The sequence below is a fragment of the Hemiscyllium ocellatum genome, chromosome 26, assembly GCF_020745735.1.
Source record: "Hemiscyllium ocellatum isolate sHemOce1 chromosome 26, sHemOce1.pat.X.cur, whole genome shotgun sequence".
Lineage (NCBI taxonomy): Eukaryota > Metazoa > Chordata > Chondrichthyes > Orectolobiformes > Hemiscylliidae > Hemiscyllium > Hemiscyllium ocellatum.
In genome coordinates, this window is record NC_083426.1 from 50,828,131 (window position 1) to 50,845,769 (window position 17,639).

General features: G+C 50.5%; 1 protein-coding gene across 1 annotated transcript in view; it reads right to left on the bottom strand.

The window, feature by feature from the left end:
- LOC132828467 (BTB/POZ domain-containing protein KCTD20-like) overlaps positions 1–16,688 on the bottom strand; it is a 32,879-nt gene extending 16,191 nt beyond the window's left edge. Inside the window, exons 1-3 of the mRNA XM_060845625.1 lie at positions 16,585–16,688; positions 2,916–3,112; positions 719–1,019 (exon numbers count right to left, since the gene is read on the bottom strand). Coding sequence (XP_060701608.1) covers positions 719–1,019; positions 2,916–3,112; positions 16,585–16,595 — 509 coding nt within the window. The 5' untranslated portion in view covers positions 16,596–16,688. The remainder of the gene's footprint in view (positions 1–718; positions 1,020–2,915; positions 3,113–16,584) is intronic.
- Between the last annotated feature and the right edge of the window lie 951 nt (positions 16,689–17,639).

Here is a 17,639-nt window from a genome sequence, read left to right on the forward strand (position 1 = left end):
CGGGACTGACACCGGGGCCTGTGTATTTATACAGTATAACACAGACCGGGACTGAGACAGGGGCCTGTGTATTTATACAGTATAACGCAGACCAGGACTGAGACAGGGGCCTATGTAATAATACAGCATAACACAGACCGGGACTGAGACCGGGGCCTATGTAATTATACAGTATAACGCAGACCAGGACTGAGACAGGGGCCTGTGTATTTAAACAGTATAACGCAGACCGGGACTGAGACAGGGGCCTGTGTATTTATACAGTATGACACAGACCGGGACTGAGACCGGGGCCTGTGTATTTATACAGTATAACGCAGACCGGGACTGAGACAGGGGCCTGTGTATTTATACAGTATAACGCAAACCGGGACTGAGACCGGGGCCTGTGTATTTATACAGTATAACGCAGACCGGGACTGAGACAGGAGCCTGTGTATTTATACAGTATAACGCAGACCGGGACTGAGACAGGGGCCTGTGTATTTATACAGTATAACGCAGACCGGGACCTGTGTATTTATACAGTATAACGCAGACCGGGACTGGGTTGTGATGCTGGAGCTTCGGGCCCGTGATGCTCCGTTTCACATGTCAATGTGGCATTGCCCAGCTGAGATAGTGAGACAGACAGTGAGGGCCTGGTATGTCCGATGTTCAGTGCTCCCTGTCTCCCGAAGGGAGTGTTGGAGATTATCCGATTGTCGGGAATACTTACCGGCCGAGCAGGGTATCAGGGTGCGCTCTGAAGATAGCTGGATCAACCACAAACCGCGTCTTATCAACGATCAGCACCACCCGCTCGCACGCCTTTCCTGATCCGCTGCCGTCCTCCCTCACAGGATCCACTGGGCCTTTACCCATTGCAGCCTTCTGGCCTGAGTGGGCATTGTGCCAGGGGGTACAGCCTGGCTGGAAGAGGGCACTGCCCTGGTTATCCTGTGTCCTGTAAACAGAGGAGGGTCCTCCTTTCCAAGGATAGGGGCTGGTGTTCTGACAGATCCGCCCCAGGTCAGGATCTAGAAGGAGAATGGAGTAGATTACTTTGATATGACAGGGGTCCTTCATAAGCACAGGGTAGGCAGTGTTGGGACTGACTGCTATCCCGACTGGTTGCTATCCCGACCGGACGCTATCCCAACCGGACGCTATCCCGACCGGCTGCCAGTCTCCACCTGAGACGATTCAGGTAGTGAGTGTTTATTCAGCAATCGTTTCGAAAGGTGGTGTCAGTGGGAGCCCGGTAGCTCCGCCCACACCGTCCAGGCTAACTGTGGCTGGGAAGGGGTCTTCCGGAACGTTCTGACACTGCAGAGTGCAAGGCGGTTCCCTCAGCGTCTCTGAGATGCTGCAGCTTGCTGGGCAGGAAGCACATTGCAGAGTTACTCCTTCCATTGGGCAGTGTGGTGGCTCAGTGGTTAGCACTGCTGCCTTACAGAGCTCGGGACCCAGGTTCAATTCCAGCCTCAGTCTGTGTGGAGTTTGCACATTCTCCCTGTGTCTGTGTGGGTTTCCTCTGGGTGCTCCGGTTTCCTCCCACAGTCACAAAGATGTGGATTGGCCTTGGGAAATTGCCCACAGTGTTCAGGGGTGTGTAGGCTAGGGGTAAATGTAAAGGGCTAGGTCTGGGAGGGTTATCCTCAGAGGGTCAGTGTGGACTTGTTGGGCCGAATGGGCTGTTGGGGATCAATGATAATTTTATGGTTCTACAATGGCACTGACTCAGAGGCAGCCTGTCCCAGCTCTCCCAGTGCCATGCTGTGAGCATGACCCATCCCGGGGTGGGGTCAGGGGTATCACCGAAGGGAGATCCTAGCAGGGTGCTCCCAGCAGCCCCTTCGGACTGGCTGAGGGGAGAGGGACATATCGCTCACTGAAGGCTGTTCCAATTCCATCCTCCCATTTTTCACCAGTTGGAGTGTGTTAGACAATCTCAGGGCTGGTCACCTCCTCCCTCCTGAGGGCCCAGCTTTGAAGGATGGACACAAAATACGGCAGATACCGGAAATCTGGGATAAAGACAGAACATGCCGGAGAAACTCAGCAGGTCTGGCAGTGCCTGTGGAGAGAGATAATGTTGAGTCTGGTGTGACGCTCCTTCAGAACTCCATTTCCAGAATAGAGGAGCAACGTTAACTCTATTTCTCTCAACAATCGTACAGGACGAGAGGGATAAATACAAAACACTGGGTCTTTGCTTGGCATGGTGGACAGAACTCACCTCACAGTTCAAGGGTGAAGGTTCAAAGGCCACTTTCAAGCAAACCAACTCTCGTGATTCATGTGTTTAATCCAAGCTGCCACTCCAGTACAGGGGTGGCACGGTGGCTCAGTGGTTAGCACTGCTGCCTCATAGCGCCAGGGATTCTGGTTCGATTCCAGCCTCGATTCCAGCCTCCCACAGTCACAAAGATGTGCAGGTCAGGGTGGATTGGCTGTGCTAAATTGCCCATAGTGTTAGGAGCATTAGTCAGGGAGAAATGGGTCTGGGTGGGTTACTCTCCAGAGGGTCGGTGTGGACTTGTTGGGCCGAAGGGCCTGTTTCCACACTGTAGGGAATCTAATTCACTGAGAGAGTGCTGCACTGTTAGAGGAGTGGTCTGTCAGAGAGTATGTTAAATCAAGGCTCCATCTGCCCTCTCTCGTCGATATAAAGGATCCCTCATGTTATTCTGAAAAGAGGCAGAGGGCCTGTTATCCCCAGTTTGAGACCAATATTTATCCCTCAGTCAGCAACACAGCAAGGCAATAATTTGCCAAATTGCAGTGTGTGGGAGATTGCTGGCTACAAATCCACCGACATGATTGCAACAGTGGTGTGGCGTCTGGAACAAGCCTTGGAAACCCCTGAAGGGAAGACGCAACTTGTCACCTGTCTATCTGGAAGTCAGGGAGAGAAAAATGGAGAGGCATACCCAAGCTCTGCTGCCTGACGGGGTTCATCATGTTGCGGAAACACGGAGGGAGATTGCGGTTGTCTTGCTGGTGACGGTGAAAGGTTTCCCCGACGAGCTGCGAAGGATAGGGACCCCGGTCAATCCCTGCACAGTTCCCGTGAAGAGCCGCTCGGGGGGTGTGCACTATCGCCGGTCTCGGAAAACGGGACAGCAGCCTGTAGGACAGAGGAGACAAGCTGAAGCTCAGAGGCAGCCCGAGAGGAGATACCAGGTGAGCAGCCTGCAGGGAGCCAGGGCATTAATGGGGCATCACTTGGAGAGGGCACACTGCACACTGAGCCACAGCATCAGCCACCCTGCAGGCTGGCACTCAGTACAGAAACCGCCTCTGCTTCCCCAACAGCTCCCCCAGGGGCAACAATCACTTACTAATCCTTTCAAAAACAGAGACATGTTCGCTCCAAGGTCTTCATTAACGACTGCAAGGGAACAGTGAAACATTCTAATGTAAGCTAACACCGGCTCTGTCCATCATACTCTCCCTGCACTCCCTGGGGCAGGCTAATCCACAGTTTAAACCACACCACTCAATCGCTGTTTACAGACTGTAAAAAAAAAACAAGGTTTAGCTTTATTCAAATTATATCGTCACAAGGGATTGGCATTTTATGATTTGTGCTTGTGAGTTTGAGGTGTGATGGCTGTCTATTTTCATAACGTGCATTTGAAAAAAGTGATTAAACCCAAGGTGAACGGTTCAGTGCATTATAAAAAAAGGGGAAAGGAATAAAATGTGCTGTTCCTTAGCAACAGGGATCCAATTCCTGTGTTCAGAAAAGCACAGCAACACACACACACACACACACACACACACACACATCATATACAGGGCACAGTGTCTACACACACACACGCGCAACCTCAAATACAGGCACAATGTCCACACATACACACCCCATCAAATACAGGGCACAGTGTCTACACACACACACACACACACACACACACACACCCATCAAATACAGCGCACAATGTCCACACATACACACCCCGTCAAATACAGGGCATAGTGTCTACACACACACACACACATCATATACAGGGCACAGTGTCTACACACACACACGCAACCTCAAATACAGGGCACAATGTCCACACATACACACCCCGTCAAATACAGGGCATAGTGTCTACACACACACACACACACACACACACATCATATACAGGGCACAGTGTCTACACACACACACGCAACCTCAAATACAGGGCACAATGTCCACACATACACACCCCATCAAATACACACACACCCTCAAATACAGACAGTGTCTACCACACACGCACCTTCAAATACAGGCACAATGTCCACGCAACCCCCTCAATACAGGCATAATGTCCACATGCACACACCCACACAGAGTCAAATACAGGCACTGTATCCATCTACATACTGGCCCTCAAGTACAGACACACTACACGTACGTGTACACTTGCTCACACACAGATCTCAAATACAGTCACAGTAATAAATATTAGTTCTGCTTAAGTACAGAAATCTGTCCATGTTTTCTATTATCCTGGGTCAGAGAGATGAGGGAAATTGGGGAATTGTACATATTTTAAACATCTTTAACTGTTGTGACAATGACAGGTCGTGGTGACCAACACAACATCCCAGTGAGGCAGATCAACCCATTGACCTCCTGTCAGGGTTGGTGCTGGCTCTCCGCATTCTGTTGTTAATTACACGGCTTGGCTCCTCCATGCACTTTTGATACAATCATGACATGCAATCCCAGACCCATTTCCAAATACCTTCAAAACCTCCGGACAAATCCCGTCAGAGCCTGACAAATCTTACACCTTTAACCCTCAAAGAGCAGCAGAAAATGGGGGAAATACTAAATGAATATTTTGCATCAGTATTTACTGTGGAAAAGGATATGGAAGATATAGACTGTAGGGAAATAGATGGTGACATCTTGCAAAATGTCCAGATTACAGAGGAGGAAGTGCTGGATGTCTTGAAACGGTTAAAGGTGGATAAATCCCCAGGATCTGATCGGGTGTACCCGAGAACTCTGTGGAAAGCTAGAGAACTGATTGCTGGGCCTCTTGCTGAGATATTTGTATCATCGATAGTCACAGGGGAGGTGCCAGAAGACTGGAGGTTGGCTAACGTGGTGCCACTGTTTAAGAAGGGTGGCAAGGACAAGCCAAGGAACTATAGACCAGTGAGCCTGACCTCGGTGGTGGGCAGGTTGTTGGAGGGAATCCTGAGGGACAGGATGTACATGTATTTGGAAAGGCAATGACTGATTAGGGATAGTCAACATGGCTTTGTGCGTGGGAAATCATGTCTCATAAACTTGATTGAGTTTTTTTGAAGAAGTAACAAGGAGGATTGATGAGGGCAGAGTGGTAGATGTGATCTATATGGACTTCAGTAAGGCGTTCGACAAGGTTCCCCATGGGAGACTGAAGAGCAAGGTTAGATCTCATGGAATACAGGGAGAACTAGCCATTTGGATACAGAACTGGCTCAAAGGTAGAAGACAGAGGGTGGTGGTGGAGGGTTGTTTTTCATACTGGAGGCCTGTGACCAGTGGAGTGCCACAAGGATCGGTACTGGGTCCACTACTTTTTGTCATTTACATAAATGATTTGGATGTGAGCATAAGAGGTACAGTTAGTAAGTTTGCAGATGACACCAAAATTGGAGGCATAGTGGACAGCGAAGAGGGTTATCTCAGATTACAACAGGATCTGGACCAGATGGGCCAATGGGCTGAGAAGTGGCAGATGGAGTTTAATTCAGATAAATGCGAGGTGCTGCAGTTTGGGAAAGCAAATCTTAGCAGGACTTATACACTTAATGGTAAGGTCATAGAGAGTGTTGCTGAACAAAGAGACCTTGGAGTGCAGGTTCATAGCTCCTTGAAAGTAGAGTCACAGGTAGATAGGATAGTGAAGGTGTTTGGTATGCTTTCCTTTATTGGTCAGAGTATTGAGTGCAGGAGTTGGAAGGTCATTTTGCTGCTGTACAGGACATTGGTTAGGCCACTGTTGGAATATTGTGTGCAATTCTGGTCTCCTTCCTATCGGAAAGATGTTGTGAAACTTGAAAGGGTTCAGAAAAGATTTACAAGCATGTTGCCAGGGTTGGAGGATTTGAGCTACAGGGAGAGGCTGAACAGGCTGGGGCTGTTTTCCCTGGAGCGTCAGAGGCTGAGGGGTGACCTTATAGAGGTTTACAAAATTATGAGGGGCATGGATAGGGTAAATAGACAAAGTCTTTTCCCTGGGGTCGGTGAGTCCAGAATTAGAGGGCATAGGTTTAGGGTGAGAGGGGAAAGATGTAAAAGAGACCTAAGGGGCAACTTTTTCACACAGAGGGTGGTACGCGTATGGAATGAGCTGCCAGAGGATGTGGTGGAGGCTGGTACAATTGCAACATTTAAGAGGCATTTGGATGGGTATATGAATAGGAAGGGTTTGGAGGGATATGGGCCGGGTGCTGGCAGGTGGGACTAGATTGGGTTGGGATATCTGGTCGGCATGGACAGGTTGGACCGAAGGGTCTGTTTCCATGCTGTACATCTCTGTGACTCTATAACTGATCAAGTATTGCCCTCTTATTTACTACAATCTGTCTGACTTCACTTTTAATGAATTCAGGATGATTTTGCGGATTCTCGGTCTCCTGTGTAAATATTAATGGGAAGTATTACTGAACTGCTCACTACAATGGGCAGAACTATCCCCGGGGGGGAGACCGGGCCTGGACTAACTATCCCCGGGGGGGAGACCGGGCCTGGACTAACTATCCCCGGGGGGGGAGACCGGGCCTGGACTAACTGTCCCCGGAGGGGAGACTGGGCCTGGACTAACTGTCCCCGGGGGAGGGGAGACTGGGCCTGGACTAACTGTCCCCGGAGGGGAGACTGGGCCTGGACTAACTGTCCTCGGGGTGGGAGACTGGGCCTGGACTAACTGTCCCCGGGGGGGAGACTGGGCCTGGACTAACTGTTCCTGGAGGGGAGACTGGGCCTGGACTAACTGTCCTCGGAGGGGAGACTGGGCCTGGACTAACTGTCCCCGGGGGGGGAGACCGGGCCTGGACTAACTGTCCCCGGGGGGGAGACCGGGCTTGGACTAACTGTCCCCGGTGGGGGGGGGGGGAGACTGGGCCTGGACTAACTGACCTCGGAGGGGAGACTGGGCCTGGACTAACTGTCCTCGCAGGGGAAACTGGGCCTGGACTAACTGTCCCCGGAGGGGAGACTGGGCCTGGACTAACTGTCCCCGGAGGGGAGACTGGGCCTGGACTAACTGTCCCCGGAGGGGAGACTGGGCCTGGACTAACTGTCCCCGGAGGGGAGACTGGGCCTGGACTAACTGTCCCCGGAGGGGAGACTGGGCCTGGACTAACTGTCCCCGGTGGGGGGGGAGACCGGGCCTGGACTAACTGTCCCCGGTGGGGGGGGGGGAGACTGGGCCTGGACTAACTGGAGAAGGATGGGAGGGCATCAGATTGAAACATATTAAGTTTGATCAAGATTGTACGGGCAAGACATAGGGAGGACGCTTCCCCTGTCTGAGGAGTCTAGAACTAGGACACAGTCTCAGGATCTGGAACAGACCAGAGAGGACATTATTCAGAGATGAGGAAACATTTATTCACTCCAAGGGAACTGAGCTGTGAAATTCTCTACCACAAAAAGCTGTAGTGGGCGAGTCACTGAATATCTCTCAGATAGGAGCAGATCATGGTTCTAGAGTTTAAAGGCATCATGGGATATGGGGAGAAAGTTGGAAAATGGCATGTTTGGGTGACATGTTGAAAATGGCCGTGTTTAATATTTTTGGGGTCAGTACCTCCTGTGCTGTCCTTCCCCGTTCCTGAAGGAGAGGAGCCATTGCTGCAGCTCTGAGCTGAGCCTGAAGTGATCACACCCCGAGGGGGTGATGCTGCTGCTGCTGTAGGAGACTATGTTTACAGGCGGGAAAAAGGGACCCAGTCTGAATGGCAGCACGGTGACTGAGTGGTTAACGCTGCTGCCTCACTGTGCCGAGGACCCAGGTTCGATTCCGCTTCAGGTGACATTCTCCTTGCGTGGGTTTCCTCTGGGTGCTCTGGCTTCCTCCCACAGCCCAAGGATGTGCAGATCAGGCTGAGGTGGCCATGCTAAATTGCTCGGAGTTCAGGGATGTGGAGGTTAGGTGCATTAGTCAGAGATAGAGCAATAGGGGAATGGGTTTGGGATGGGATACTCTTTGGAGGGTCAGTGTGGACTTGTTGGGCCAAATGGCCTGTTTCCATATTGTAGGGATTCGATGGTGTAGCATTTGGGAGCAGATTTCAAAGTGTGTGACACCCACAGGAAGTATAGCCAGCAGGATTTATTCTTGCCTGCACACAGACAGGGGTGCGACGGTATCTGACTGTCACACCGAGGGCTGGCTCCTGCCTGATTAGCTCATGGCTCGTATTAATATCGAAGCCATTCTGAAAGCCAGCAGCTCAGCTTCAGGTAACTGGGAAGGACTGAATCACATTACTGGGTAGCACATTCTCCCCCTTGTCTGCATGGGCTTCATCATACAATGTGGAAACAGGCCATTCAGCCCATCTAGTCCACACCAACCCTCCAAAGTGCACCCCACCCAGACTCAGCTCCTTACCTTCGCAATTTCCCCATGGTCAATCCACCCTAACCTGCACCCGAGGCTGGAATCGAACCTGGGTCCCTGGCGCAGTGAGGCAGCAGTGCTAACCACTGAGTCGGGAGGGGTGGGTGGGCAGTGAGGAGAGGGAGAGGGTGTGAGGAGGATGGCAGTCCAAGGGGATGGGATGGGGGATCGTGGTGGAAAGAGCTGGAGGAGGTTCTGGGTGAGGTTTGATCGAGTTGCCCAAATGAATTATCTGAAAAGGCCCAGTGGGGCCAGTGTTCAGCGCTGAACTCTCACTGACCCTCGGTATCGATGAGACCGACTGATCCTGTAGCACTGTCCCCCGTCCGGGTAATCGACAGCCCTCTCCCTCCCCCTCACTCCCTCCCCCAGGGGCTGCACTGGGTTTGGAGTCAGGGCCCGAGGTGATGCTGGGTCAGTTTTCCTGTCAGATTGTGGGAAGTGTGAATGGTGTTGCCAGTGTGTCAGGGCTTGGATTGTCAGCGTTAGGAACAGAGGTTTGGACGGGATGAGCCACCGGGATGGGATTCCTTCCAGGGATCAGGATAGTTTGTGTAAATTGAGTAAAGAGTCAGAGATTTGGGATTTGGCATTTCAGCCCGGTTACAGATATTGCTGGTGGGATATTTTAGGTTCTCTTCCCTTCCCCAGAAGAAATGCCTGGATGTTGGTTCCACTCACAGCTCATGTGATGCCAGCACTGCAGGGTCAGGCGGACTCCCTGCCTTCCCACAGTACAGCAGGATACACAGAGCTGTTTGTGAACCTTGACAATGGCCCAGGGGGTGCTGTACAGCATCAGGTTACTGGCCCCGGGGGGTGGGCTGCACCAGCTGCTATTACCCTGCTCACACCACACACACACACACACACGCATTCTCACACTCCCTCTCACTCACATTCTCTCAAACACACACTCACCTTCCAGTCACACACACACATACACACACTTGAGAGGAAGTGGATTGCGTGGGGTGGGGGGAAGAGAGAGAGGAGTGGGGGGGTGAGAGAGAGAGCGAGGAGTGGGGGGGTGAGAGAGAGAGAGAGGAGTGGGGGGGTGAGAGAGAGAGAGAGGAGTGGGGGGGTGAGAGAGAGAGGAGTTGGGGGGGTGAGAGAGAGAGGAGTTGGGGGGGTGAGAGAGAGAGGAGTTGGGGAGAGAGAGAGAGAGAGAGGAGGGGTGGAGAGAGAGAGAGAGAGAGGAGGAGTTGGGTAGAGAAAGAGAGAGGAGGAGTTGGGGAGAGAGAGAGGAGGAGGAGGAATGGGGGGGGGGAGAGAGGAGGAGTTGGGGGACTTCAAACGGAACCTGTCAACAGGAAATCTTTAGCCAACTTTGAGCAGTAAGCGCAGATATGGTGGAGGTAATGGATTGCTCGTAAATGAATGAGGCTGTGATCTGAAGTGCAGTAAAAGGTGGTAACAGCATGGTTAATATTATCCAGCGTGGTGTTTGTGATGGGATCACATTCACTAAAGCAATGTCTGTCTCTGTGGGAGCTGTGGTTAGGGTGATGGCTTTTAGGGTGTAGAAGTGTGTCAGTTAACCTGAAAAACAAACTGTTGTTAATCTCTGCTGGTTATTAAATAATTAATTCTAGGGGAGTTACACCTTCCTTGTGTGGTGTGACTTTAATGGAAAGTCAATCAATTTTAGAGTATGTTGATAAATTCTACTAATTCTGTTCGAGTCCAAATATCCTGTACGCCAACATAAATACACAGGGCATTGTTATTACATGATTGTATCAACTAATAAATGGTCAGTGAGAGTTAGAAAGGAACTCCAGAAAATCAAAATGTACCGCTGAAGAGGAAAAAGCTAGCAGGAGGAACCTTCTAGAAAGCCCAAATAAAAGGGACATCCCAAGGGCCTCCACCCTGTTGAATGATCGAAGCCTTTGTTTGAATCACTAACAATGAAACCACCTGGGCTTTACTGTCAGACAGAGTTCAGAACAGGTTACACGACCCCAATTTATCTTAACTGTGAAGGCATAGTCACAAAACATAACAATCTTTATCATAGAGTCATAGAGATGTACAGCACGGAAACAGACCTTCGGTCCAACCTGTCCATGCCGACCAGATATCCCAAACCAATCTAGTCCCACCTGCCAGCACCCGGCCCATATCCCACCAAACCCTTCCTATCCATATACCCATTCAAATGCCTCTTAAATGTTGCAATTGTACCAGCGTCCACCACATCCTCTGGCAGCTCATTCCATACACGTACCACCCTCTGCATGAAAATGTTGCCCCTTAGATCTCTTTTAAGTCTTTCCCCTCTCACCCTAAACCTATGCCCTCTAGTTCTGGACTTCCCGATCCCAGGGAAAAGTCTTTGTCTATTTATCTATCTATGCCCCTCATAATTTTATAAACCTCTATAAGGTCACCCGTCAGCCTCCGACACTCCAGGGAAAACAGCCCCAGCCTGTTCAGCCTCTCCCTGTAGCTCAGATCCTCCAACCCTGGCAACATCCTTGTAAATCTTTTCTGAACCCTTTCAAGTTTCACAACATCTTTCCGATAGGAAGGAGACCAGAATTGCACACAATATTCCAACAGTGGCCTAACCAATGTCCTGTACAGCCGCAACATGACCTCCCAACTCCTGTACTCAATACGAATAAAGGAAAGCATACCAAATGCCTTCTTCACTATCCTATCTACCTGGACTCCACTTTCAAGGAGCTATGAACCTGTTCTTATCATTCCTTCTTAGAAGATTACCAAGATCAAAGGGGTGACATGGTGGCTCAGTGGTTAGCACTGCTGCCTCACAGCACCGGGGACCTGGGTTCAATTCCCACCTCAGGGGACTGTCCGTGTGGAGGTTGTACATTCTCCCCGTGTCTGTGTGGGTTTCCTCCGGGTGCTCTGGTTTCCTCCCACAATCCAAAGATGTGCAGGTCAGGTGAATTGGCCATGCTAAATTGTCCATAGTTTTGTTTTTAGATTACCTACAAGTCCACACCGACCCGCCGAAGCGCAACTCACTCATACACTTACCCCTTCACCTACGGGCAATTTAGCATGGCCAATTCACCTGACCTGCACATCTCTGGACTGTGGGAGGAAACCGGAGCACCCAGAGGAAACCCACGCAGACACGGGGAGAACGTGCAAACTCCACACAGTCAGTCGCCTGAGGCGGGAATTGAACCCAGGTCTCTGGTGCTGTGAGGCAGCAGTGCTAACCACTGTGCCACCGTGCCGCCCACAATTAGGTGTTAGGTAAGGGGTAAATGTAGGGGTATGGGTGGGTTGCTCTTCGGAGGGTCGGTGTGGACTTGTTGGGCTGAAGGGCCTGTTTCCACACTGTAGGGAATCTAATCTAAAACGCTGTCCTCATACTGAACGCTCCAAGGGTTAATTCCCTGATTTTTCCCAGTACAGCCTCCAGCATTCGAATGTCTCAGTGATCACATCATCCAGTATGCAGTCTGCCCACAGGCTGGTCAGACCGGTTCCCTGGTACCTTGGCTGCACATTTAACATTTCTGTGACGCAGAGAGACAGACAGACACAGTGATGGAAGGAACACAGGGAGGAGAGATTAGTTACCTGTCAACTCCTTTCCTATTAGAAAGTATTTATATCAGGCCCACTGTCCTAAATGAGATTCTGTTCCTATCGAGACTATACCAAGTAATGTTATCAGCTAATTGAGGACAGGTATTTACTGAGCTAGGCTTCCTGCTCTAGCCCACATGGATATACTGGAAGCGTGCTCAAAGGTGGCCTCATTAATCAGATCAAAATAGTAATCTCACGAGGTACTGGCCGGATCTTATTGGAAACGGGAAAGTGGAGCACCGTGACACCCTGTAAATCCCAGTAAATGGAAAAGTTATCAGCAAGCAGCTACTGTCTCACACACTGTGGAGTTTACACTGAAACCACAGAACACAGAGTCCAACAGCAGAGAGACAGCACTCCAACCAGACAGACTGGGGAGGCAGCACAGTTACCCAACTGCACAGCTCACCACTGCACTGGGGTTTGAGGGTGGAAGCAGAGGATGGGGCATCTGTGTGTGAGAGTGTGTGTCTGAGAGAGAGGGTGTGTGTACGTGTGTGGGAGAGTGATTATGTCTGTATGTGTGTGCGTGAATGTGTGTTTGTATGTGTGGGAGAGTGGGGGAGTGTGTGTGTGTGAGGGTGAGTGTGTGTGTGTGTGTGTGTGTGTGTGTGTGTGTGTGTGTGTGTGTGTGTGTGTGTGTGTGTGTGTGTGAGAGAATGTGTGTTTGTATGTGTGCGAGAGTGGGGGAATGTATGTGTGTGTGAGAGAGTGTGTGTTTATATGTGTGGGAGAGTGGGGGAGTGTGTGTGTGTGCGGGTCACTGACCATCCCTGGGGGTCACTGACTATCCCTGGGGGTCACTGACCGTCCGTGGGGGTCACTGACTGTTCCTGGCAGCAGATACAACTGGCCCCTAAGTGAAGGGATTCAGTGTGCTCTCTGTCTCATTGCTGCCTCCTGCTAATGTCTCAATGTTTGGATCAAGTCAAACTGTTGATCCCTTGATATGCTGTTGTACAGAATTGTTTGTGACCGTGTCGGTATGTAAAGATTTTCTTCCACGAATAAAGTATATTTTTGGAATAAAATGATATCAGAGGGGCACAATAAAGCCTGGGTCGAGCTCAGTGGGAAAGACCACTCTCTAAGGTCTTACAGCTGAAGTTAAATGTGGGTCTGTTCAGTTACCAGACCCTCCCAGCGCCTCAAATAAACATAAATAAAGTGTTGTACACATAAGGCATGCCTTTGGTTAGAGTAAAACGCCAATGTTTATTTGTTTCTTCACATGCAGAACTGAACTGTTTCAGTGACTATGTATGTTTATAAAGATATTTTTAGGAATAAAGTAAGGTTTTAGAGAATATTTCAGCAGCCACCTATTTTACGGGACTGTGTGCAGGGGACTGTTGTACCTGGAGGATGTTTGGCTGCATCGTTCCATCCACAACACCTTCCAAAAAAAAACATTTAGCCCCTCTCCCCACCCTCACTCCTGGACAGGCTCTGTAAGAGGGGGGAATGGGAAGCACAAACACAGGGGGCTCGGAGCTTCAGTTGGATTTAACTGGGGGGGACATGGAAGGCATTCTCAATGTGAGTACCTGCACCCCCCCCCCCCCCAATCCCTGCATTTGGCAATGATTGGGTTAGGTAAATACCTGCGGTGGATTAGTCAGCACTGGAAGAGGGTGGAAGGAACTAGCCTTTGGTTTGGTTTTCGAGCAGCTCATCTGGCACTTGGAGAGTTCGCCAGTCCTCAGATACTGAAGCAGTCCATATTCAAATCCAAGAGCCAGGCTTCAGCTGACAAATGGCAAATACCTTCCAGGCCACGCAAATGCCAGGCTCTGACCATCTCCAAGACGAGATCATCCAACCATTACCCCTTGGCACTGCCATCACTGAATCACTCATTATCCTCAGGGGTTACCATTGACTAGAAACTCAACTAGACTCACCACATAAACACAGTGTGGGGTGTTGGGTGGTGTGGGGTGGTGTGGGGTGGGGGTGGTGTGGGGTGTTGGGTGTTGTAGGGTGGGGGTGGGGTGGGGTGTTGTGTGGTGGGGGTGGGGGTGGGGTGGGGTGGGGTGGGGTGGGGTGTTGTGGGGTGGGGGTGGGGGTGGGGTGGTGTGGTGTGGGGTGTGGTTGTGGTGCCCCCTAGAGGCTGGTGCTGTCAGGAAGGGCGGTTGCCCACGCAGCCCCAGTGCCTGACTGTACCTCTCTGTGTTTCAGCGTGGGCCATCACTCCTACTCTGGCCCGTTCAGGAACAGGCCACATCCGCAGCACCTCAGTGCTCCTCCAACTCCCTGCGTGTGGGCTCTTCCAGCATATCGCAGAGAACCTGCAGTGGGGTCCCCTCCAGCACATCACACTGGACGTCCTGATGGTGGAGAGTGCAGGTATGAGAGACCCCACTCCTCACTCATACTGCAAATGACAGGCTAACCCTTCAGGGAAATTATCCCCAGCCCATCCCATCCCAGGGATTGTCAAGACTGGAGGTTCCTATGAACCTGTCTCATGTTGTGCCCTTCCTTGAAACCTCAGGAAAACATTTCCCTTCCCTCAGCATCTTCCCAAGGGAGAGTAAAGCTGTACCTGTTCCCCAGTAACGTCCTGGGTTCTGCCAGGGCCACTTAGCTCCTGACCTCATTCCAGCTTTGTTTAAACATGGACAGAGTGACAGCCCTTGACATCGAGGCCATAATTGACAAAGTGTGGCATCAAGGAGCCCTGGCAAAACTGGAATGAACCAGTCTCACGGGACAGACTCTCTGCTGGTTAGAGTCATGTGCAGGACATTGGAAGATGGTTGTGGTTGTTAGAGATCAGTCATCTCAGCTCCAAGTCGTCTCTGCAGGAGTCCCTCAGGGCTCTGCAGGACCCTAGGCCCAACCATCTTCAGCTCCTTCATCAATGACCTTCCCACCATCGTCAGGTCAGAAGTGGGGATGATTACACAAAGCCCAGCAGTACATACAACTCCTCAGACACTGAAGCAGCCCATGTTCAAATGCAACAAGATCAGGACAGTATCCAGGCTTGGGCTGACAAGTGGCAAGTAACATTCACACCACATCAATGCCAGGCAATGACCATCACCAATAAGAGACAACCGAACCATCCTCCCTTAGCATTCAATGGTGTCACCATCACTGAATACCCCACTATCAATGACCTGGGATTTACCATTGACCAGAAACTCAGCTAGACTCACCACATAAACACAGTGGCTACCAGAGCAGGTCAGAGGTCAGGAATACTGCGGTGAGTAACTCACCTCCTGACTCCCCATATCCTATCCACCACCTACAAGACACAACTCAGGAGTGTGATGGAATACTCCCCACTTGCCCTGGATGGGGGCAGCTCCAACAACATTCCAGAAGCTTGACACCATCCAGGACAAAGCAGCCCACGCTTGACTGGCACAAACACATCCACAAACACCCCCTCCCTCCCCCACCGACACTCAGTAACAGCAGGGTGCACCATCTATGAGGCGCACCGCAGACATTCACCAAAGATCCTCAGGCAGCACCTTCCAAACCCATGCCCACTTCCCCCTAGAAGGACACGGGCAGCAGATACATGGGAACACCACCCCCTGCAAGTCCCCCTCCAAGCCACTCACTATCCTGCCTTGGAAATATATCGCCGTCCCTCCCCTGTCGCTGGGTCATATTCCTGGAATTTCCTCCCCAATGGTATGGTGGGTCAACCCACAGCACATGGACTACAGCGGTTCAAGAAGGCAGTTCACCCCCACCTTCTCAAGGGGGCAACTGGGGACAGGCAACAAACACTGGGCCCAGCCGGTGACACCCCCATCCCATGAATTAATTGAAGAAAGGAGCCTGGGTTTATTACCACTGTCTGTCCCACAGAGTATTTGGAGATAGTCATCTGAAGGAGGAACCAGGTGCTGTTTTGCAAACCCCCAGCTGTGCTGGTTTATGCTTGGGGAATTGGCAATGAGAGAGGCTGGGCGTCAAACATCAGATAGTGTGTAGATGTCACGCACAGTGTCCCTGGGTCACTGTCTGTTCACTGTTCCTGCACATCAGACCCCAGCCTATGTCAGTCTGCTCTGAGGAAGGAGACACACAGGAGAACACAAAGTGTGGGGGCAGTGAAGATTGTCCATCGGTTTTAGTTTTTAATGTAGGTGTTCCAGCCCACAAACGTGTTATTCAGCTCGGTAAACCACTGCAGCCTGCTCTCTCCCTCAATGTTCTCAGCAGGATATTCATACAGCACCCACTCTACTTGTGTGGGCAAGGGATTTGGACAGTCATTTGGCCTCCCCCACCCCCCAATGTATAATTGCTTATTCCCAGAGTTGCTAACATTCACCAATCATCAAGTCAAACAGCTAATCTCCTCCAAAGCACAGCATTTTGCTGACGCCTCCTGAGAGACTGAGACATCCAGAGCCCAAATGGAACTGTCACTTACTGTCTTTTCATGTGCTCTCGCTGAATACACACATCATCCGTTCTGAAATTCTCCGCTCATCCAGGAGGCAACCGTCCAGACACCAGGCCGATACATGACTGATCTCCAGGACTGGACTGTGTTTGAATTCTGCTCAATTACCCTACTCCACGCCCAGACTCTGGGATCTCTCAGAGAGGCGGCTTCCTTCACTGTCAAAATAAGAGTCCTCTTTCTACAGCAAACTGCAGTATCAACCACATAGACTCAGGGGAGAGAGAACACACACACCCAGCAACTGACACAGTTATACTGATAAACACTCAGACACAAACACACTGACACACTCAAACACACTGACACCATTACAAGGACACACAACTACAAATACACACAGATACAAACACACACACAGACCAACACACTCAGACACACAAACACACGGTCTGGTGCAAATGCATTCCGATATAAAGACTCTGATACACACTGACACAATTACACTGACACATGTTTACATACACACACTCAGACACAAACACACTGACACACAACTACACTGACACACTCAAACACACTGACACAATTACACTGACACATGTTTACATATACACACTCAGACACAAACACACTGACACACAACTACACTGACACACTCAAACACACTGACACATGTTTATATATACACACTCAGACACAAACACACAGGCTGACATGCTCTGACCCAAACAGACTGACACACAATCAAAAACAAATAGTGATACATACTCTGTTACAAACACACCCATTCAGACCCACAGACTGACATGCACACAGACTGACACACACTCATACAAACACACGCAGACTGAAACACACTCAGATACAAACACACGCAGACTGAAACACACTCAGACACACGTACAAACACACACAGAAACACACAGACTGAAACACACTCATAAACAAACACACACAGATTGACACTCACTCAGACACACATACAAACACACACAGAAACACACAGACTGAAACACACTTAGATACAAACACACACAGACCGAAACACACTCAGACACACACAGACTGACACGCAAGCA